Source organism: Apiospora phragmitis (genome assembly GCF_038363925.1).
Source record: "Apiospora phragmitis strain CBS 135458 chromosome Unknown utg000001l:1.0-2902119.0:1.0-2906034.0, whole genome shotgun sequence".
Classification (NCBI taxonomy): Eukaryota; Fungi; Ascomycota; class Sordariomycetes; order Amphisphaeriales; family Apiosporaceae; genus Apiospora; species Apiospora phragmitis.
The window spans coordinates 916,434-938,794 of NW_027117399.1; the positions used below are offsets into that span (position 1 = coordinate 916,434).

Below are 22,361 nucleotides of genomic sequence, written 5' to 3' on the forward strand. Positions count from 1 at the left end.
GAACCCTGGTGAATTGAGAAGAAGTCTGATCTAGTTGGGATGATGATGATGAGGGATTTGTAAGGTTGGAGTTATACCCCTCGGCTCGGAGGCGGGGCTTGACTCCGAATGTAAGTGAACCTCCCCGCTCTGCATCGGATCCGTCATGACGCGGTCTTACCGGCGATAGGTTGTACAACTCGCATCATTCCCTCTTATACTCGGAGTAAGACGCTGTCTCATAATATCAGATATGGACGAGCCAAGCAAGGCGTCAGCAAACAAGGTGGCAACCTCGGACTATGACCTTGCCAAGACCCTATCTTCTACCACTGGTCTCCGCCAGAGTCTGTCGTCATATGGAGATACTCATTTCTCGCTCTTCCTGCGAAAGGCCTTCATCAAGGCACTGGGTATAGTGAGGATGCCCTCTCCCGTCCAATCGTAGGGATCGTGAACACATCTCGGGGTTCAACCCCTGCCATGCCAACGGTCCGCAGCTGCTCGAAGCCGCCAAGCGAGGCGTGCACCTCGCGGGCGGCCTGGCGGTCGACTTCCCGACCATCAGTTTGCACGAATCTTTCGCTGCCCCCACGAGTATGTTTCTACGAAACCTGATGAGTATGGATACCGAGGAGATGATCCGGGCGCAACCGGTGGATTCCGTAGTGCTGATTGGGGGTAAGTAGACCAATCTCCTGTCCAATTCCGTATGTGGTGCTCCTAAAATCAGAGGTCGGTTGACAACTGGCTGAATCGTTATGTTCTCAAGGCTGCGACAAGACAACTCCAGCTCAACTAATGGGCGCCATTTCTGCAAACAAAGCAGCTATACATCTGGTCACGGGCCCGATGATGCCGGGGAGCCATAACGGTGTCCGCATAGGGGCATGTACAGACTGCCGGAACAACTGGGCCAAATACCGTGCTGGTGGAATCGATATAGAAGAGATCGCTGAGCTAAACGATGAATTGGCTCCTACTGTAAGTCTATTGTTTTGGCCGGGGACCATAATTGGTAGCTAAGGCTAGTCTCATACCGTGTACGTCTCAAGGCGGGAACATGTGGTGTAATGGGGACAGCCAGCACGATGGCTTGCCTTCTAGTCGCTTTGGGGATGATGCCCCTGAAGGGTGCAACCCCCGCCGCCGTCTCTTCAGCCCGCCTCCGCATCGCCGAGGACGCGGGAGCTCGCGCCGTCTTCTTGACCCAAAACCCTCGCCTGACCCCGCAGGCTATTCTAAGCCGCGAGTCCTTCGTCAACGCCATCACCGTGCTCCAGGCCATCGGAGGCTCGACCAACGCCATCGTGCATCTCCTCGCCATCGCGAACCGGCACCCGGCCGTCGCGGGGCAGATCACCCTGGACACCGTCGACGAGGTCGGCCGCCGCACGCCGCTGCTGGTCGACCTGAAGCCCAGCGGCGACAACTACATGACGGACTTCCACGCCGCGGGCGGCATGCCGGCCCTGCTCCATCAGCTGCGCCCGCTGCTGCACCTCGACGCCCTGACCGTGACGGGCCAGACCCTGGGGCAGGAGCTAGATCTAGCGGGGCCCGCCCGCCCCATAGCCCCTGATAGCCCCGTAAACTGTATCCGCCCCTTCGACGCCCCCCTGTACCCGCAGTCGTCGCTCGTGGTGCTGCGCGGCAACCTGGCGCCGCGGGGCGCCGTCGTCAAGGCCAGCGCGTCCAAGGACCGCCGCCTGCTCTCTCACTCGGGGCCCGCCGTCGTCTTCAGGGGCACCGCGGATCTCGCGCGGCGCATCGATGACCTGCACCTCGCGGCGACGGCCGACAGCGTTCTGGTGCTGCAGGGCATCGGACCCGTGGGGCACCCGGGGATGCCGGAGGCGGGTATGGTGCCCATACCGCGCGGGCTGGCGGCGCAGGGGGTGGGCGACATGCTGCGCATCTCGGACGGCCGGATGAGCGGGACGGCGGGCGGGACCATTGTTCTGCACGTGGCGCCGGAGGCGGCGGACCCGTCCTCGGTGCTCGGCATTGTCGAGCACGGCGATGTGATTACGTGCGATGTGGAGACTAGGTCGTTGCGGGTCGAGCTCACCGACGAAGAGATCCAGAGCCGGGTCTTTCGGAGGAGGCAGGCAGCAACAGCAGATACTACAAGTCTGGGTGAAGCCAGTGGCAGTGACAGTGGTGGTGGCGGCGGCTCGGCTCCGCACTGGGTTGAAAGGGAGAGAATGAGGGGCTACAGGGGGACTATACATGCGCTCAGTTAACCAGGCAGACGAAGGAGCCGACTTTGAGTTTTTGACGGCGGCTGGGCCGACAAGGCGGAGTTAGGTGATCAAGAGAACTGCAGGCTTTTATTGAGGACAGGCAGTCCTTCGGTACGCGTAAGGCGCCGGACAACGAATGAGTGGGAAATAAGGATATCTTGGGACATAACCGTGTTCTAAATGGGTATAAAGAATCAAGTCGCAGGGTCCATCATGCAAAAATCGACATTGCCACGCCTATTACCCCAGTACGTCGGAAACGTGACTGGCTTTCCGCTCGCACCAAGAAAAGCAAAAGTGAGGATGAAGATGATGACCTGAGTTCCACCTTCAAGGCCGGCACAAAGCACATAGTTAAACTTGAGAAACCACTCCGGCTTGTAACTGCAGAAGTCCCGGTTGTCAGTAAGGAAGTCACGCTCATACACTTATGTATGGAGGAGCGGGGATTTGGTATATAGGGGGTTGAACTTACCGGCGGAGGTAAAACTGACTCCAGAACGCGATCAGGAAATACATCAAGATGGACGAGTTGATGCCCGAAACTAAATAGCCAATGTGCCACGCGATGATGGGTATGTTGACCTTGTCGAAGCCGTACTTTGGCATGTAACGGTGCGCGAAGTACAGGGGCAGTGGCGCCGCAAAGCCGAGGACAAGCCCCAGAGGCACCCACTGGTAAGTGCTTCCCAGGAGTACATGTATTTCGAAAGACCGCCCTTTTCGCGTGGAAGAGGTTGTCAGTACATGCATTTGAGGGTATGGAGGTCAAGGGGCGGCTGGCTTACCCAGGTAATGGCTTGCGTGTTGAAGCTCTGGAGGTGAGCGCCAGACCAGATGTGAGTTCCTTCGATGGAAAGCAGGATGTCTCTCTGCGCCTCTGTGATGCTCATCATGACGGCATAGTTGATAAGACCGCCCGACAGAGTCCCCACAAGCTGCATCGTCAGCGTGCAGCGCGGCGAGAGCTTTGCGTATTGCGCTAGCTTAAAGTCGGCGAGCAAGACAAGGCCTTGGTAGACGGAGGTCGCGCCGAAGAGAGTAAAGTACCTGACCGCAGTTGATTAGACGAAACTTCCGTAAACGGCCGTGGGGGAAGGTGTATAAGCGACACGTACATGTTAGCCAATGGCTTGCCAGGCTCCATGTAAGCTCCTATCATCTGGATGACGGATGTGACAGGGGCACCGAAGCCTGTGATGGCAACCTGCGCTCCAATGAAGAGTATGAACACCCATGCCATCCCTATGGCAATGAGAAAGGCCCACCATTGCATGCCGGAATTGGTCTGCTGGATACATATGAGTCCCGCAGCCGCGGCGATGAGGAAGATTATGCCGAACCACCAGTCTGGAACAGGCTTGTATTTGAGCATGAGCCGGTAATGGGGATCAAGGCCCTCTTCGTCTCCCTCTTTCTCGCGGGCTTTCTCCTTCTTCTCCTTCTTCCAAGGCATCCACGTTTCAGCTCTGGCCAACTTTCTCAGGTTCGCCAGTGTTACGGAGGACCAAGCGCATTTCAGGTCGTCCCAATTGTAGAGAAGCATGTGTGTGATGGTTGCCGTAATTGCTAGGTTCTCTGTAAGCACGTATTGGGCGAAACTGGCCGCCATGTATGGTATGCCTTCTTCCTCGACCTGGACATCATCGACAACGCCCTGGGCGTCCAGAATGGCGTTCTGCGGGTAAACCACGTAGTGCGTGGAGTTTGACTTGGGAGAGAATAGGAGTTGAGAGAGCAAGGGGAAATCCTTCGCTCTCCAAATGTTTCCGTAGTACATTCCTGAGACAAACTGCCACGTTAAGGCAGATACCTATGACAACATTGACTTGAGTCTGATGAATCGTTAGCAAGCACTTCCCGCTCCGTAGCAAACGCGAACAGTACAGTACGTACACTGAGTGGGATGAACAGCGCGGAACTTCCAATGTACTGGAAGTCGAAGCAGAGGGAAAAGAGCCCAAGTCCCTCGTTTCCATTGGCTCCGCCAAAGATGCGCGTGAAGTGCATGCTGTTTTGCTTTACAAGACAGAAAATGCTGACCCCTGTCAAAAGGGGCATGATGTATTGAGGCATGACCTCCCAAACAAACATACAGGCAAACGCCCAGTAGAAGAGCTTCAACTGTGACTTCACCTCCTTCCTTTTCCGATGGAGGGTTTCGAGTAATGACATGAGGGGTAAACTCCCCGGGTGAACAAACTACAGCATTCGTCAGTCTTTTGCCGAATCTTGCAGGGAAAGGAGCTTCAACCCACTTTGGTGGGATAAACCAGAGCCTTGCGCAGGACCCCGGCAATACCATAACCCAGACACTGGGAGGAGAAGATCAGGAGAATGCAGATTGCCGTGTGTGGCAACTGGTGGTACCACAGCTTCTGGACAGCCAGTACCTGTGTTGCTTTAGCAGAGTGGGCCGCGGTCGAAGACATGATCAGTATTGCGGCGTGCTCCTTGCTATTAAAGGGGTGGGGGTTGAGGAAGCGGCCAAGCCACCCTCGCCGCGGAATCAGCTCCATCGCAAGGGCAATGACATAGCTGACAACGCAGAGAAAGATCGTGGAGATGCCCACGCCCTGAGGCTTAAACATGTACACCGTTGCAAGGCTCGAGGATAGAGCAGAAAGTCCCAGACCTAAAGAACATCCAAATATTAGTACATTTTCAACCATTATCGCTATTGCGAGACCCGCCTGCGGACCTGATAGAGTTTGGGTCACTCACCTATAAACCAAGTTCTGAAAGTCCAAGGGTTAAGTGAAGGGTCGTCCTCGACATGAAGGGCATAGAGTCCGATCTTTGCCATGTTGTTGACCTTCTCCGCTGCCGTCCTCCTGACGACTGAAGTAGGCCCGGGATCGTCAGAACCACGGCGGGAGTCATCGTTGCAACTTGATCCATGGTCTCCATCTTCAACGGTGGCATAGTGTATGATGGGTTTCTCCTTGTAGTCTGAATCTTGGGACTCGGAAGCAGTCAGTTGAGCGCCAGTCAATGCAGACGAGCTGCCTTGGTCAGAAGTAACCGTAGAAATCATGGCGACGATCGTATTAGCTACCAACCTTACTTCCTATCAATCAGCTAGAGAGTCGACGTGTCTTTATAAAGACATAGGCGCAGTCAACTGATGTCGCCTCTTGCCGACTGATCCCGACATCATGCGGTAGACAACGCAAGCTTGCGATATTTCCGGGTAAGTTTCAAGATATGCCGCAGACAGGTTGACTCGTGTAAGCCTTCTCCGTCAAACCAAAAGTCCCATGATTGATGCGCCCCGACGGCGCGCTGCCTCCAATGCCGTTTGGTTTGCGAACGTGCAGGCAACATGCTTTCCACAAAGCATACTCCGGTGTCTTGCCTTAGCTGGTCATCTGGTCTTGGGGGCAGGATAGGGCCGACCCATACTAGGGAGAACGGAAGAGTTGGGATGTGGCAGCACAGGGCCAGAGCCCGAGGCAAGTCCATGAGGAGGAATCCCGGCCACCTTGAGATTATGCGCGCACCCACGGGCACGATTGGCTTCCTTCCCGCTGCCGACGGGCAGAGTTGACGCGATGATCGGCCAATGACACTCGGCATCTGCAGCTATATAGCGGTAGCGTCCGCCCGGGGGCAGGAGAGTTGATGTGCCATTACTCGCACCGCATGCATGCCGGGCTATATCTTTGAAGGTTCCGAAGCCAACTATACGCTAATCGTAAGTTGCAGTGCCCCCGCCGGGATCTCATGCGATCCGAGTAAAACCATTCGAAGTGATTATAAGCCTCTCCTTAAAGCCCGATTCTCGACGGGTCTTCGGCATACCACAGTGTTTGCTGGACCAGATCCATTGAAGAGAATATCTTGGATGGTTTGATCGAGGGTGGGAAAGTGACGATGGTCTACCTGTTTCATGCGTTGGATCAGATACCGAGTTAAGTCAGCGACGGATAGTATATCCTCTGGCTGCCTCCCTCCCGGCGGTTATGTGTACCCATCTACTGGAGCAATCGTCGTACCTGGATATTTCCCCAACATAACCCTTCAGAGCACTGCTAAGTACTTATACTAGATTGTAAGCTGTTAGATTCATACATTATTGGAGGCCTTCGTTGAGCCGGTGAAGCGAAATTACTGCATCCAGCTATCTGTTCGAACAAGCTCCAAGTGTTGTCAGGGTCTAACGTAAGCTCCTACAGCTGGTGGAATGCAGACTTAGTTATGTGTCTCCCTATATGTAGTTATGATGTTGCTCATTTCTGGAAAGGCTCGAATTCAGTCAAGACTTGTTCCATGCCCAGCCCATATTTGTCTTCCATGCTCCGCCACATACTAAGCCACGAGTCTGGAAAGGGGGTTTGCGAATACTCGAATTAGGTAGCAGGCCACACCTCGTTTGGACTGGACCATGTACGAGCGAGCACGTAGTATGTGATCCCGTAGTCTTTCTCAACGTAACATCCAGCCAACTCGAAAGGAATACCTAAGATCAGCTTCTTGCCATCGTGAGAAAGGAACCTTAGGTCAAGAGGTAGGTAGGTATGTACTCATTTGTTGAAGACCTCCAATCAATTGAGGGCTGAATGGTCAAGTATCACGTGCAGGACCTTGACTCCACTACAGAAAGCAGCGGCCATACGATTGGATACTGAGCGACCCACCCAGCCAAGTCAGATAAGCACCCGATAGCAGCCCTTTGGTGCGATAAAGCCCGTCTCCCATCAAAAAAAATTCCGAAGTGGCAGGACGCGATAAGGCGAAGAGAAAGTCTCAGTGCTGCACTCTCTCCAATTGCTTCCCTTCTCAACCCACAGCATCATTGTGACTCGACATCCGAGATCACACTGCCTTCCACCCATTCCTTCACGAGACTACTAGTATTCTGTTGCCTTTTGTTTCTCTTAACTCCTGTATCGTTTTAATAATGTTCAAGGCTTCAGTGCAGAGGCAGGTGCGACTCGGCCATGCCGTCGCCCGCCGTCAAGTCTCTGCTCTTTCTTCTACCAGAGGCCTTCGCTTCCAGACTCTCGAGCAGCACACATGCCGCCTTCGCCAGTCGATAGGCGCTCAACCCGTCTCCTTGAGATGCCTTTCCCAGAGGCTGTACTCCTCCGAGTCCGCTGCGGCCGCTGAACCAAACGATGATGCCAGTCCTGCCTCTACCCCCCAGCTCATCACACGATTCGCCGATCTCTCCAAGCTCGGAGTTCACCCGCGCCTCGTTGATGCCATAACAAATGGCATGAAGTACGAGACCATGACTGATGTTCAGTCCAAGACGATAAATGCTGCTCTGAATGGCGTTGATCTGTACGCATATGCCCTCTCCCCAGCATTCCCGACTTTGGCTAATCTGCTATGTTCTACAGTGTCGCACAAGCAAAGACCGGTACTGGAAAGACTCTAGCCTTTTTGGTTCCTCTACTTCAACGACTGTTAACCGCCGAGCCTGACCTGGCTGATAAGTACAAGCGTCGGAGTGCTCGATCTGACGATGTCAAGGCCATCATCATGTCCCCTACTCGCGAATTGGCTGAGCAAATCGGTGTCGAAGCCAAGAAGCTGGTACAAAACACCGGTATCGTTGTACAAACCGCTGTCGGTGGTACTAGAAAGAGAGAAGCTCTCTTCAAGATGCAGCGAGAAGGTTGCCATATTCTTGTGGCCACTCCGGGTCGTCTCAAGGACCTTCTCACAGACACCTACGCCGGCGTTGCTGCGCCAAACCTGCGAGCATTTGTGCTCGACGAGGCTGATCGCATGCTGGATGTTGGCTTTTCCGACGATATCTTGGAGATTCTGTCTTTCCTGCCCAAGATTAAGGATGTTGATAGGCAAACTCTTTTGTTTTCAGCTACCATTCCTCGCGAAGTTGTCGGTCTTGCCAAGAGTCTGGTCAAGACCGACAACTTCGAATTCGTTCAGACAATCAACCCGGATGAAGCCCCTACACACGAGCGAATTCCCCAGAACTTGGTCGTTTGCCGCGGATACGAGAATTACTTCCCGCAGTCCTGGAGCTTGCCGATAAGGCCCGTCAGCTACATAATTCTGACCCCGAAAAGCCCCCTTTCAAGGCCATCTTGTTCTTCAGCAACACCGCCACGGTACAATTCGCCAATGAGGTGTTCCGATCCACCCCTCTTGCCGACCGTCGCTCAGGTATCCCAGTCTTCGACATTCACTCAAAATTGTCGCAACCGCAACGTACCAGGGCTGCTGAACTCTTCCGCAGTGCTAAAGAAGGTATTCTGGTGTCTTCCGATGTTACTGCTCGAGGAATGGATTTCCCCGGTGTAACCCATGTTATCCAGATTGGTCTGCCACCGGATCGTGACCAGTACATTCACCGACTTGGTCGTACTGGACGTGCTGGACGCTCCGGCGAAGGCTGGCTTCTGCTTGCCCAGGAAGAAGTTGACGAGGCCCGACGCCGTCTTCCAGGTCTCCCGATCAAGCCCAACAAGACGGTTGAAGTGGCCCAAGTGGACGTGACCCAGGGCAAAGAAGCACAGGGGGAAACTGGTCAATACATCAGCGACATTGCTAAGGCGTACGAGGATGTACCAAAGGCCCTGTACAGGGACACATACTACGCTCTACTGGGTCAGAAATTCGGCGAGGGTTCAGGGGTAGATGACGTTGTTTCCCTCCTCAACAGGTGGTGTCAACAAGGGATGGGCTGGGAAGAAGTTCCTGCTATCTCTCCGAGCAGTGCACAAAAACGAGGTCTTAGCCGTGTTCGTGGAATAAGGGTTGGTCACAATCCAGTGGACGAGGAAAGAAGTCTCGGCGGTTTCGGTGCTCGTTTCGGCTCGCGGGATGGCGGAAGCGGCGACCGATTTGGAGGCAGTCGATCCGGAGGCGACCGATTCGGAGGCAGTCGATCCGGAGGCGATCGATTTGGTTCTCCAGGCGACCGCCAACCTTCATGGATGGGCCGGGGCTCTCGGGGCAGCCGAGGCGGCGGCGGCTTCGGTGGAGGCCGAGGCGGCGGCGGCGGTTTTGGTGGAGGCCGAGGCGGCGGCGGCGGTTTTGGTGGAGGCCGAGGCGGCGGCGGCGGCTTCGGTGGAGGCCGAGGCGGCGGCGGCGGTAGCGGCCGAGGACGCCCCCAGGGCTTCGACGGCAAGTTTTCTGAGCGAGTTGATCGGCCCGACGGTGGCTACAGCGGTCAAGGTCGAGGCTCTTCCAGTTTCTAGGTAATTGACTATGGGCATCTTCGTGCCATGTCTTTTGATCTTAAGAGCTTCAACGACGCGTCAGGGCGAATCTGGCCCTCACGACTGTATAGATATCGACGAGCGATGTACATTACGAGAACTCTGAGCCAGGCGGTTTCAGGCGATGCCATTCTATGATTGGCGTCATATACCACTTGCGGGAAAGCGCAGTATTGCCTGGAGTTTGAGGATTACTTACTGCTTGATTTCAAGTCACGAAAATGGGCTGGGACGATAGGGTCGATGAGGATCCTCGCACAGGAAATCTCTACTTTTGATTTGATGTACGATGAGAGGAGTAGGAGATGATACAGTCTATTCTGATGTACAAAACGCGAGGAATTATAAAAATGAAGCAAACTCATTAAACATCATGCTGTGACCTCATCAGCCAACAGGCCAAAGCGAATTGCGAAGTGATCGACGGAAACCAAACTAAACTGAAGTCGCAACCGCTCTCTATTCATGTCCTCGTAATATGCCAATTCTTGAAGTGGTAAGTTGATGAATACCAATACATATACATGTAGAGAGTGGAGGCCCCCTTGCCTTTGGTCTCTTCTACTTGATGTTCTTCCCAACCAAATTTGAGTTGAGTAGTTTCGCTGTGTGAATGTTGTCTCTGCACTCTTTCTTGCGGACAGCCGACACCACTGCTACCGCCATTATTGACTGCCAGTCCCGGCCCTTTCCGCAGCAATCTTGGCCTCCATCTTTCGCCGGGCCGCTATTATCATCTCGTCTCGTCGCCTCTGTAGTGCGCTCTGCCGCTCGTCGCGGTTCGAACTCCAGGCCTTGCCTTTCCCATCCACCGAGTCACCGTTTTCGGCGCCGCCGGATGACTCGCTGATCCGGCTCTGCAAGTTGTACCGCGTGATGAGGTCTGGCTCTGTGGACTTGGGGACGGCGGGCTTTTGTTGATGAGACCGAGCTGTCGCTGAGGAGGCAGCGTTGGCTGGCGAGCGCGGAGGCGATGGCGGTTGGAAGGTGACCGGGGGCTATATGAGTGGAGGGGGTGGCATTATCAGTATCGCATGGTCGTAGCAGCAGGAGTAGTAAAAAGGAGGCAAGTAAAGAAAGAAAGAAAGAAAGAGCCAAGAAGGTTAACGTACCGTTTCTATCCGCCCGCTCAGGACGCGCTCCGTCGTCGCCGATATGCTGCCGCCGGTCCGCTGCAGGTCCCACAGGATGGTGCGCCGGTCGAGCTGCGGGAACATCTGCTGTATGCGCTCGACGGCGGCCTCGCGGGGCTGCTGCTGCGACGCGGGCGCGGGCGACGAGAAGAACAGGTAGCGCACGACCAGCCCGCCGAGCACGACGATCAGGATCAGGGACGGGAGGGATATTTGTTCGTCCGCCATCGTGTTCCGTCGAGTTCCCCCTAGGGCCAGGGAGGGCAACAAGCTCGAGCGGTAGCTAAGGGAGGTTACACAGAGGGAATAAATATGTCGACAAGTCCGGATAGTCTCTCCTTCCTTGGTTCCTTGTTTGGATCGAGGCTAGAGGTTGCGTGTAGTATTCGAGGGCCTGTTGGTTGGTTGGTAAGGGGAAAAAGGCAGGATGGCGAGAGAGGGGAGGTCTGGAGGTCTGCAATAATCGAAAGACAACCCTGGAACCTGTCGCGTGGCTACCGAGTCGTTAGGCCGGAGCTAAATCGAGGTTATGTTGTGTGCTTACTTAAGGCGACAGCCGTGGCCAGAATTGACTTTCAGTGGACCTGTTTACTGTTTAGGGAGGCATTTAGTGGGGGTAGATTCCTAGGAATCTGCCTCTTGGCCTCTGTTTCGAAGCCATCCATCTATCAATTGGAACTAGGCCTTGCAGCTTTACCTGGACTTTCAACATTCTAGGTCCGCCCAGAGACACGCAGAATGTTGAACTTCACTTGGCCCGTGGCTGGTTTCTAGAATGAGCACACACTATCATGTCGCACAATACTCGGCCCAGTGCAGCTAAGAGGTTGTCGTGTGACCCAGCCGATGAAGCAACCTGGCGACAGTTGGGTATACTTGGGTGAAGACCTAGTACATTTGTCGCTGCGGCCAGCCATGTAGTCTGCCCTATATGATGTATATCACATACGACCGAACTCATGGTAATGTTCACCCTAGAGCTTCTGTAGGAATATGAGTGTATTTGTGTGCAGTATAAGATATTAGCTAGTCTATGTGTAGACAGTTTGATCACTCTTTGATTTCTATTTATCCAAAACTCCGTCTTCTTCCCGTTAATGCGTGATAAAGTATGCGCTCTGTATAGCATGGCATGGCAGTCATGGTATAAGGCAATAATTCTCCTTGAAAGTCCGATGTGTATGAGAAAGTCGGTAGTGTCAATATTCCAGCCAGGTGTTCGGCCGAGTTTCGCTTCAATCGTCCCGAGACCACCCCGAACCCGTGCCGATAGGGATTTCGTTCATGACAGAATATAGGCTACCATTGAACTATTAATACAGTTGATGAAGAACTCTGGGTGCCTAAAAATGAGAAATCAGTAGCAAGAACACTGTATACCATTGCTCACAGTCATCTTTGGAACGTTCCGCCCCACATGGGAGTACCGACAGCCCCTATTAGACAGCGCCGGTACTACAAACATTCCATATCAGAACGCTCGAACGTCCGCAGGCCATCCAACTCGACTTTCTGTAATAGATTCTACATGTTGAGAACCATGGGGTTGTCCGAACCCATCTTCAACAGAGCTGAGATCGAGATACGGGCACCGCCTGCACTGGTTCAATCTGTCGTAGTATCGGACAAGGCCTATTATCCGCCCACAAACACAAACCCCAGTGACACCCTACTGACCTCAGTTCGCAGCTTCTGGACTTTGCCCGATACAGGGACTGGACACACAAGTCGCGCTGGTCCATCATGATGGACAAAGAGGTACAAGACCTGAAGCCCGGCGACTGCCTCCGGGTCGATCTGGGCGGCTTGTCTTTCCGGCCAACTCTTGTGGTGAGTGAAACATCATTTCAGTCTCGCCCTGGCACGCGCCCTCTCTGTCTGATTGGTAGAATCCCGACTAATCAACTGCCGGCTGACATGTTCAGCACATCGCGGAAGACTCGTTCACTTGGGATGGAAGCTTATGGGGGCTCCTGGTAGGACGCCATTTTTTGACGCCCTGCCGAGCGAGAAGACACCAGGTAGCACGCTTTTTGTCCAGAAGGGAGGAGTGGTCGGGGCCCTTATCAGTACCTTTCCGTCTAGGGAAGAAGAAGCAGTGGGATCATGGCGCGGGGTGGGATATGTTCAACGAGGATATCAAAGCCGAGTGCGAGAGAAGGTGTAGCTGAACGGAACATTGTCCCGGCCTCGCCCTCCCCATGACCAGGAACTCCAGCAGGGCAAAAAGAAGATTGATAAACAGCCTCGAGAGGCAAAAGAAACGACCCAGACGGGATTCGAACTGAATATGGATGTTAGTATTTGGGTCAATTGAGCCAATTAGAATGGTGTAACATACCCCGCAATCTTCAGAGTGAAGGAAATCGGTGAACCGAAATCTGACGCGATACCATTTCGCCACCAGGCCCGTTGTTGGATGAAAGATTGAGACTTTTGCAAAACTATATACCCCACCATAGCGAAGAATGGCATATTTGTTCTTCAAGTGGGATGGGGCGCCTAGGGAATGGATACCTGCACGTAAGAGGTAGGTAGGATGGGTACCGGTTGGTTCCGGACCCTAATCTAAGTATGTAAGTAGGTACCTAACCTTAGGTAGGAGCGTATGTATAGCGGTTGCCCCTGAACCTGTATATGAGAGACCCGAATATGCAAAAGTCAATGCATAATGGAGTCGTGCCGCACCATTTCTTATAAATGATAAGTACCTACTCTATGAACCAGATGTTATAGATGACCTTGGAGAGAGCGTGCAGTTGAAGGGATTTCTACTATAAAGTTGCTCCAGGACCCCTGTCGTGGGGGCCAAGCTATAACCCCCACCATCAAGGCTTATTGTCCAAACCGCCAGCACGGCACTCGGGGCATTTTGGTACATGTAAATGTCAAATCACACACGTTCGAGATGCTTGTGTACTGGATAATAGCTTTGGACTCATGGTCTGTATACAGCTTTGGTGAACATCAAGGTAGCATGAGTGCTTGACAAAACTCCGAACGAACCATATCTAAGCACCAAAAGCTATACATTTCGACATGTTACCGATGCTCGCATAATAATCGGGTGTCTTATCAGTGTCCCTGCTGGCATGAGACCAGGATGGTTCAAATACCATAGGCTATGCGACAAGTACGAATCCCGTCTAACAACGAAGTGATTCATAATATACCATGGCCCTTCTTAGCGCTTCAGCTCAAAGTAAGGGTCTCACGATACGAAGATTCCAATCGCGAATGCCCTGATATCAGGTCATTAAAACGCATATGCAGTGTGAAATCAAGACCGATCCGGTTCCTTAGGATGAATTCTTTCCCATTTCACTCTTCCTTGGGACGGCTTAATGTAGAGATAAGAGTCACTACGTGAATGCTTCAAAGGGGAATGCATGAGGTGGTGTTCCAAATAAGAATGATTGCCTGTGGGTACTGTAGTAGCGAGCTAAGGCACTCGGCAGTCGCCCTTTGCCTGCGGCTGCCTCGTCAAACGGGGATTCGCAAGGCAGGATTAATACTATATCAATGGCTGTCTAGCCCGGTCTCTTTTCTACTTATCCTCCTCCTCAAGTGCTTCAACCGCTTGAAACACCAAAGAAATCACCTCACTCCCGGAACTAACCGCTAACGCTGCTTCATCATGGGGCGCGTTGTGAACGATGATGAGGGCGAGATCTGGCAAAGCAGATCTCCCAGAAGACATCAGGCTTTATCCAGTCCAGCAATCATCGCGACCTACTGGATATCGTGGACTCTCTCGATCCCATGGCGTCAGCCATTACGTCGACCTTCCTCAGATCATTGTGTGCGGTAGTCAGTCCTCGGGGAAAAGCTCCACCCTTGAGGCGATATCGGGCATTGCGTTCCCAACCAGCGAGGGACTCTGCACTCGCTTTGCCACTGAGCTGGTCCTGCGACGCGGCGATAAGCCCGAGATCAAGGTCCATATCCAGCCGGGCGCGAGCAGAAGCGAGGAGGACAGAATCAAGCTTTCTGCCTTCTCGGAAGGGGCAACGGAGCAGGATGACTTCGCAAAGATTATTGAGTCGGCCAAGAGCGTCATGGGGCTTGGCGATGGAGAAGAGTCAAAAGTATTCAGTACGGACGTGCTGCGTATCGAAAGCACGTCGCCCACTGCACCAAACCTGACGCTTGTCGATCTACCGGGTCTCTTCGGTGCGTCGGACAAGAACCAGTTAGATGATGATGCGACTCTAGTCGAAAGCCTGGTGTTGTCCTACATGAAGCAACGCCGCAGTATTATCTTAGCTGTGGTTTCAGCCGACAACTCTTTCGCTAACCAGCCAGTGACAAAGTTCGCACGAAAGATCGATCCGTCAGGAACTCGAACTCTTGGTCTGATCACCAAGTCAGACAGAATCGACCAAGGCTCGGACAGTGAAAGATATTACACCGAGTTGGCCCAAAACGGCAATGTGAAGCTTACCTTGGGCTGGCATGTTCTGCGCAACAAGAGCCATGCAACATCTGATGATAGCCCAGAGCAACGAGGCGAGAGAGAGTCTGAGTTCTTTTCCAGCTCGGCCTGGCGAATCCTTGACCCTTCGCAACTTGGCGTAGAAGCCTTGAGAGACAGGCTGCGCGAGGCTCTCTGGAACCAGATACGCATAGGGCTTCCAGGCGTCAAGTCCGAGGTACAGCCGGAATAAAAGACTGCTCGAGCAAACTGAAGCAATTGGGAAAGTCTCGAAGCACACCGAGGGAGAAGCACCACTATCTCCACCAGATTAGTAGTCGACTGAGTGTCTTGGTGCGAGCTTCCATCGATGGGGTGTACGCCGATGCGTTCTTCGAGTCCTACCCAGGCCAGCCAGATGCCTTTGAGAGACGCCTTCGCGCAAATGTTCAGACAACACTTGCTAATTATGCCGAAAAGATGCGAGTCTATGGACATGCTCTGGAGATAGTCGAGTCAGGCCTTCAACCTACCCGTACTTCAAAGTACAAATATACGTGGAGAGCTGACTATCTCAAAGTCGTGGAAGAATTGATGGAGGAATGCAGAGGACGGGAGCTGCCTGGCACCTATAACCCTCTGGTTGTCGGTGATCTATTCGCTCGACAGTGCAAGCCCTGGTAGGCCATCACGACCAACCTGGTTGAGGAGATCCATGAAGCAGCAGCGACTACATTCAACAAGATGGTGTCTGAAATATGCGACCAGAACACACACGGTCGCCTGATGAAGGGACTGATACAGCCTTCACTGCATCAGCTCAGGAAGGATTTGAAGGCAAAATTAGACGAGCTGCTGATGCCTCACCTATCAATTCACCAAATTACTTACAGCGACTACCTCACAGACACGGTCCAGGAAATCCAAGATAACCGGCATAGTCGTGACTTTGATCGGATCACTCTCGAGGTCATGAATAAATTTCGGCATCAGCTAGCCGAGGGCCTGCATGACAAGGTACCGCTGAAAGAACTTCTTGATGAACTTGAAGAAGGCACACGTCCTGATGTGCGAAATTACTCTGCTTCTCTTGCTGCCGATGTTGCTGCAGCATACTATACTGTAAGGAAGCCCCACCATGCTGACGTTGTGTTGAGATACTTATGGATTTTAGGTCGCCTTGAAGAAGTTCACCGACGATGTCAGCGTCAATGCTGTCGAAGCTTGCCTTATCCAGAAGCTCCCTGACGTGTAAGTTGCGAATGACCAGCCTAACAATAAGCGCGGCATGATAATAAATCACTGACAATTTTTAGGCTATCGCCCGAGGTCGTCTGGGATCTCTCGGATGAGCAGATCGACCAGCTAGGGTCCGAAGATGACAGCACCATAACGGAGAGGAACGAAGTGACGAAGAAGCTGGGGATCCTCGAGCAGGGTCTTCAGGATCTCGATGCTTTCACGGCCCGATCTGGTATTCACGCAGTCTAAAGCACAAACGTTGTAGCTTCGTGATGCTGGTCTGGTTCATTCAAGGCGGGTTATAGTCTGCTTTCGATACTTAAGCCTGGTTGCTGGTAGAGCAATGTGTGCATCACTACATATTTCTAGATAGGAGCACTGAATACTAACTAGATTCTAGAAGGGCACTTGCGTAGGTACTACTGTAAGCTGCCCAAGCTGCAGCTTCATGTGCCCCTCATTCCCCACGTTCAGCAAGCTGCAGCCTACAGGCACCAAAGCACTACGTAGATGAATGACATGATTACCAGACATCTCCATGCACCAACAACATAACCCAGCTTCGATATCTTTGTATGCGAAAGCAGACATCCTATAAATGTAGTCAATTTACCTTTTTACTCTGGACCCAGGCTTAGAACTTTCCCATCATCCTTCAAAGCATCACCTCCATCCATCATAACAACCCATCGCATTTGAAGTCGATCGTCGATCTTTCCACATACCCGACAATGTCTACGAATCCTCTAAGCCCGGCTGCCCTTCTTCAGGGCATGGCAGATGCTCTTCCTACACATGCACAAGGCGATACGACATCCGATCTGAGCAGCTCTCATGATGCTCTTGCGCTTTTCGCCCACGCCTGCATGGCATCCCTTGACTTCCGCCTGATGGGTTTTGACGAGTCCAAAAACGATGAAGCAACATGCCGCGACCTTGCGCCGCGCCTGCCAGAGAACTGGAACGCATCATTCAACAACTGCAGCTTCGTCTACGCCCACTCCCAGTCAGCCCTGCGCTTCGTCATCAAAGTTGACCGCATGGGTGGCAAGGCCGAGATCCGTGGCTTGGCAATCGACGACGACCGCATCGCTCGTGTCGAAGTCACATCGAAGGACTTTATCTCGAACGGCGCCTTGCCTGTCCGGATCACACTGACACCCGAGTCGACCGAGGATCGAAGCGACCTGCCCCAGAAACTCCAGGCAGTGTTCATTAACGAAGCTCGGATCACTGACCTGGCAAGCCTGATCAAGATCAACATCATCCAGAAGCTACTACCATCTTTGCAAAAGGAGGGATACGAGGAGAGCCCCGACGACAGGGCCGCGAGAGAAGATGCCGAGGACGCCGGGCGCCGCCCACCTCGACAACCAGTCATGCCCCAGCCTATACCCCAGCCTGCACAGCCAAATCCGTACGGCGGTCCTGTCGACCCACCTCCGCGGCATCCTGTGCCAGCAGGAGACTTTCCTCCTCCGGGTTTCGAAGATGAGCTCGAAGTCAACAGACCACCACGCGGGTTCCCTCCCGGCGCGTCGCCGTTTGGTAATCTTGGCGCGGACGACTTGAACCCCCCTGGCCTGAGGACCCCACGACCCCTTCAGACCGAGTATTGGAGGGCTTCCTCGCCCTGGCGGTGGGCATCGTGGAATGCATCCTACCTTCGAAGACATCGGCGGGGGTGGCATTGGCGGCGAGCCGTACGACCCTCAAGCACCCCCCGGGGCCCGTTTTGACCCCTTGGGACCTGGCGGGATGCCACGACTCGGTGGCCGCAGACCAGGTGGCGGAAACAACCCCTATGGTGGTTTTGGGGGGGTTTGGAGGAGACATCATATAAGCCCCGAGGGAGCGGCGGTATGATGAATCGGTCATGAGATATTGGTTTTGCACTTTGGGCGTTCTGGGTTTCACGAATGATGGTACATGCCAAATTGTTACAAAGTGGTGAAAACGATGCCACGACGCCTGGGAAAGTTAACTTGTGCATCTGTACGACTAGAAAAGGAGTGATACACTCCGCCCTGTTGTATCTATACCTGTCTTATTAATTACGGGTTGCCCCCTGCTGAAAAGTACAACAGATCCCAAGTGCCCATGCGTTGCCGCGATGTCTCTTCGTGTGAGATAGATGGAGTCTGCAGCATGTCTAATCCATCATATCCAACAGTTTATCTGTCACAATCACCATTACATTCCTCCAAGAATATCTAGCGGTAAATGAGTCCGAAAATATAAAGAGCGCACACCCCCTATGAGGCATTCCTTGAATAAGCTGTGAACCATGTATGAATATCCAAAACCATATAGACTACTAATAGAGTAAGCTCAGTGACGCCCTTTTACGTAACTTTATTGTGATATGGCCAAAGGTGGGATAGCCAGGGACGAGATAGATGGGGTAACTGGCTGGCAATAGGATAGCCGACTGGCACTGGGATAGCTGGTCAGCATTATACAAGTCTAATAGCAGAAATCACCCATGGTCGCCTAGTGCCATAAGGACGTGCTCGTTACCTTATACTTGTCACATGCAGCATAAGTGCTGCAGTTGACGCGAAATTAATATTCTATCTTGATTTCATTATCTATGTAGTCTGGTTACGATCCAGTGCTCCATCCCCCTTGCTGAGGGAAGGGAGGATGGTACGTGGCTAGTTCATATACTTGGTGGCCGGGGTCTGATTCATCAGAGAACGTAACATATAATTAGAAGCCTCGTTCATCTGCGCGACTCCAATCGTGTAACACTGCCAGTGTATGCTATAGTACCCAATGCCTTCCTTAGCGCCTGTCTCTTCCGCAGCCCATTCAGGATCCGACAGTGTTCAGCTTCTGCTTCTCCTCATCCGTCAACATTTCGAACCAATTGTGGAAGTCGGGCGTTTGCGCCACGCGCCGGAAGAAGTCAGTCAAGAACCGGTTAGTCTCGTCGTCCTGGTGGCGGTTCATACTAGAAGCCTCGAGGTAACTCATGAGATCGTTCTTGGTACTTCCAAGGCTGAGGTCTACTGTATCAGGCTCGTCCTCCCAGCCATCCTCGTCTTCCTCTTCCTCGTCGGCGAACTTGGCGGCGGCGGCGGCGGCAGCCGTCGACGCGTTCTGCGCCCCGGAGGCGGAAGCAAGCTCCTCAACTAAGATCTTAATGATCTTAAGGGTAGCAGGTACTATCGTGTATTGGTCTGGATCTGCTACATAATAAGTATCGGGCAAGGGGGGAATGGAGGACCGACTTACTCTCTTTCGCCCTCGAGCGCGTCATAATCCTGTCGCTAACGGGAACAATCAAATCGCCCTTGACCATAGTCTGCGCTATGCGAGGATCATTCAATTCATACAGCTTTGACAGCGCGATAACACTGTTGGGGAATGCAAGTCAGGTTTAAGGCTTTGATGAAATGCTTTGTTCGCCGACTTACTTTTGGCGGATTTCATCGAAGCCAGCAAAGATGACCGAGTTCTCGAGCCATTTGGCGAGCACAACTTGCAGGCCGGGCTGTCCGTTCCCATGGGCGTCAGGGATCTGCAATTGGCTGAGGAATTCAACGACGGCGTCTGCCCTTTCCATTGACAGCCGTGCAAAGACCAAGATAAGTGACTGGATGAATGGCGCTGCCTCGGCTGTTGCAAGGCGTGTAGCAACCGCTTTGAGAAGAGGATCGAGGTATTCGCCAAGTCTCTCGGGCCCAGCCTTCTCGACGAGCTCTGCTGCCAGACCACCGACTTCACTAGCTGCGTGGTCCTCTATCTCAGGCTTGAGAAGTCGATCTATGACTCGGAGGCAGATCTCTACGCCAGTGGTGCCATTTTCGTCTTGGTAACTGAAAACTTGGTGGTGACCATGCTGGAGAAGATACTTGACTGACTCAACACCTGGCCGTAGTACCTCCCCTTCAACGCTTTCCATCAATAAACGGGTCAACTTGGGTAATGTGGCTGCCACGAAGCCGGGAGGAAGGGGCTCGGAACCATATTGCGTCAAAGCAGCCATCAGTTCCGTCGCAAACTATGATGTATGTCAGCGGGGGATCAACCACCAAGGATAATTGCAAAGTGGGCAAGCAGAACCACATATACATACCGTTACAAGGGGATCATCAGATGTGACATTAGCAGCGTCGAATGTAGACGTCAACGAGGGCAGAACCTTCTGGCATAGTGCCTGGTAGAGGTGCGGGTCTGCCATGGTCTGCACGATGTCCTCAAAAGTTTCGCAGATCATCATAGTGACCTGGAAATTATTGGCACCGTGCTTCGCAATCTGGAAGAGCAGGTCTAGAGCAGGCACATCGTTTGAAAGGGCGACACGCTTGTCAATATTGATGGCAGCCCGCAACGTCTCAGCTAAACTTATCAGGAGATCGTCGGCTTCCTCGAGAGTTGTCATATCCTTGTTCATGATCCACTGGCCAATGGCCTGTACGACCTGAGCTTGGCCATTCGGTTGAACAGCGCCTCCTGTGACGAATCCTTCCAGAGCTCTGATGCAAGCAACCTGAACGATCTCTGTCTCTTCCGGCGCATTTATCGCGGTTATAACGGGCTCGAGGAAACCGGCAGCCACTCCATGGCATCTTATGAGCTGCCCGGCGACCAGGAAGCCTCGAGCGCGTAGCAATGGTTCGTCGCGGCGGTTAATGCAGTAGTCCACCAGTTCGAGGTAGGCTTGGACAATCTCGACTGGCACTTCCTTGCCACAGTCTAAGAAGTCGCTGATGAGCATGTTAAGCAAGAACAACGCAGCTTCTTGGGTTCTCCACGAAGGCGACTCAGTTGCAAACACGGTCTTGGTGTGAGCGAACAGACCCTCGAAAACCCCGTTCTTTAGCCACTCGCCCAGTTTGCACAAGAGATCGCCACAAGCAGTTCGAGGTGTGTAGTTAGCGCTGACAGACCACTCCTCGGCGAGGTAAAGGGAAACGTCTATGTCCCACAGTTCCTCTTCTTCGGAAGTGATTCTAGCATACGAAGTAGTGAGCTTCATGACATCGATAACCCAGGGTGTTTCATGGGCAGTAGGGTGGGCCTTGAGTCTTTCCTCGAGTCCGCTCTGCACTGGCTTGGCTTTGAGGCAACCGTTCAGGAAATGAGCTCTTCCAGGACGAGGAAATCCAGAGTATAGGGAGGGCCGTCGGCATCCTCCAAACGCCCCTGAGCACTGCCATTTACAATATAAAGTTGCTCATAAGGGGTGGAGAGAAGCACGAGTTCTGCCCACGCAGCTTCGAAGAAATGAGGCGTCTGCGGGGAGCAGCAAGTTGGGGAACACGTTCTTGACCTTGAGAAGGCATCTGACGACCTGGAGCTTCAATGCGATAATGCCATTCCATTCCTCGGGTTGATTATCGAGTTCTGTTTCTGGGAGTGGCGGTAGCGGCAGCTTCATGGTCTGCAAAAAGAAAGGGAACCAGCCTGCCAGGGCTTGTTCGGCAAAGGCCTTGACATCTTGTGGGTGGTCTTCCTTGACCTGGTCCATCAGGTCAAAGCAGCCTCGAAAGACGGAGACTGCCAGAGCGCGGAGGATGGGCTTGCGATCGCTTTCACCCACGGCTACCTCGTATACGACCTTAACGATGTCCTGGGCCATGCTGAAGAACTGGTCATCGCTCAAGCTCTCGTCGACAAGGTCGCAGAGGATCTTGAGCGCGCCGTGTAGATGGAGCTCGTCTCCGGAGTTGATGGAACCAAAGAGCGTGGGTAGAAGGGCCGGCCATCTCTCCGGGAAGTCTGCATTGGCGATTCTGCCTACAGCGAAGCTGGCTGCTGACTTGATTTTGCGCTCCGAGTGGAGGGCGAGCTCGAGGAGGATCGGTCGGATTTGGTCCTTGGCGGCATCGGCTATGGGAATGACAGGGCCATCGTCGCTCTCTCCGCTCCAATTTCTCCTCAATGAAGAGGCGCAGGACGCTGATAGCTTGTTGGCGAATCTCGACGCTGATAGACGTGTGGCTTGCGATGTTGACGAGGGATAACGGGTAGGCAGGGTTCGCCTGGGCCTGCTTCAGGTCGAGTTCGGCTTGCTTGCGTGGGCCCTCGGCGGCGAGCTGGGTATTCGCCAGCACCTGAACGAGCTGGTCTTCCATCGTGACCATTCGTGAGCTCGTAGGGTTAAGGGGGTAATCGAAAGATGCAGCCCAAGAAACAA

General features: G+C 53.2%; 7 protein-coding genes across 7 annotated transcripts; 4 read left to right on the forward strand and 3 right to left on the reverse strand.

Moving 5' to 3' along the window:
* Positions 1-232: 232 nt before the first annotated feature.
* On the forward strand, positions 233-2,225 carry PG994_000273 (dihydroxy-acid/6-phosphogluconate dehydratase; the record flags this gene model as incomplete). Its single annotated transcript, XM_066851682.1, has 4 exons — positions 233-397; positions 480-660; positions 752-963; positions 1,035-2,225. The coding sequence occupies 4 exons, from the start codon at positions 233-235 to the stop codon at positions 2,223-2,225; spliced, it is 1,749 nt and encodes a 582-aa protein (XP_066722314.1).
* A 194-nt stretch (positions 2,226-2,419) lies between these two features.
* On the reverse strand, positions 2,420-5,262 carry PG994_000274 (OPT oligopeptide transporter protein-domain-containing protein; the record flags this gene model as incomplete). The annotated part of the gene is made up of 7 exons (XM_066851683.1): positions 2,420-2,609; positions 2,701-2,900; positions 3,014-3,275; positions 3,344-4,038; positions 4,122-4,427; positions 4,484-4,860; positions 4,950-5,262. 7 exons carry the CDS (start codon positions 5,260-5,262, stop codon positions 2,420-2,422), a joined length of 2,343 nt encoding a protein of 780 aa, XP_066722315.1.
* A 1,866-nt stretch (positions 5,263-7,128) lies between these two features.
* PG994_000275 (atp-dependent rna helicase protein) lies at positions 7,129-9,403 on the forward strand (the record flags this gene model as incomplete). The annotated part of the gene is made up of 3 exons (XM_066851684.1): positions 7,129-7,514; positions 7,574-8,094; positions 8,217-9,403. 3 exons carry the CDS (start codon positions 7,129-7,131, stop codon positions 9,401-9,403), a joined length of 2,094 nt encoding a protein of 697 aa, XP_066722316.1.
* A 686-nt stretch (positions 9,404-10,089) lies between these two features.
* Positions 10,090-10,785, reverse strand: PG994_000276 (uncharacterized protein; the record flags this gene model as incomplete). Its single annotated transcript, XM_066851685.1, has 2 exons — positions 10,090-10,422; positions 10,537-10,785. The coding sequence occupies 2 exons, from the start codon at positions 10,783-10,785 to the stop codon at positions 10,090-10,092; spliced, it is 582 nt and encodes a 193-aa protein (XP_066722317.1).
* Positions 10,786-14,213: 3,428 nt separating this feature from the next.
* PG994_000277 (uncharacterized protein) lies at positions 14,214-16,462 on the forward strand (the record flags this gene model as incomplete). The annotated part of the gene is made up of 5 exons (XM_066851686.1): positions 14,214-15,209; positions 15,260-15,651; positions 15,796-16,093; positions 16,146-16,222; positions 16,288-16,462. The coding sequence occupies 5 exons, from the start codon at positions 14,214-14,216 to the stop codon at positions 16,460-16,462; spliced, it is 1,938 nt and encodes a 645-aa protein (XP_066722318.1).
* A 482-nt stretch (positions 16,463-16,944) lies between these two features.
* Positions 16,945-17,952, forward strand: PG994_000278 (uncharacterized protein; the record flags this gene model as incomplete). Its single annotated transcript, XM_066851687.1, has 1 exon — positions 16,945-17,952. One exon carries the CDS (start codon positions 16,945-16,947, stop codon positions 17,950-17,952), a length of 1,008 nt encoding a protein of 335 aa, XP_066722319.1.
* A 1,075-nt stretch (positions 17,953-19,027) lies between these two features.
* Positions 19,028-22,299, reverse strand: PG994_000279 (Importin-beta domain-containing protein; the record flags this gene model as incomplete). Its single annotated transcript, XM_066851688.1, is given in 6 exon segments — positions 19,028-19,404; positions 19,454-19,575; positions 19,636-20,222; positions 20,298-21,374; positions 21,435-22,054; positions 22,068-22,299. 6 exon segments carry the CDS (start codon positions 22,297-22,299, stop codon positions 19,028-19,030), a joined length of 3,015 nt encoding a protein of 1,004 aa, XP_066722320.1.
* Between the last annotated feature and the right edge of the window lie 62 nt (positions 22,300-22,361).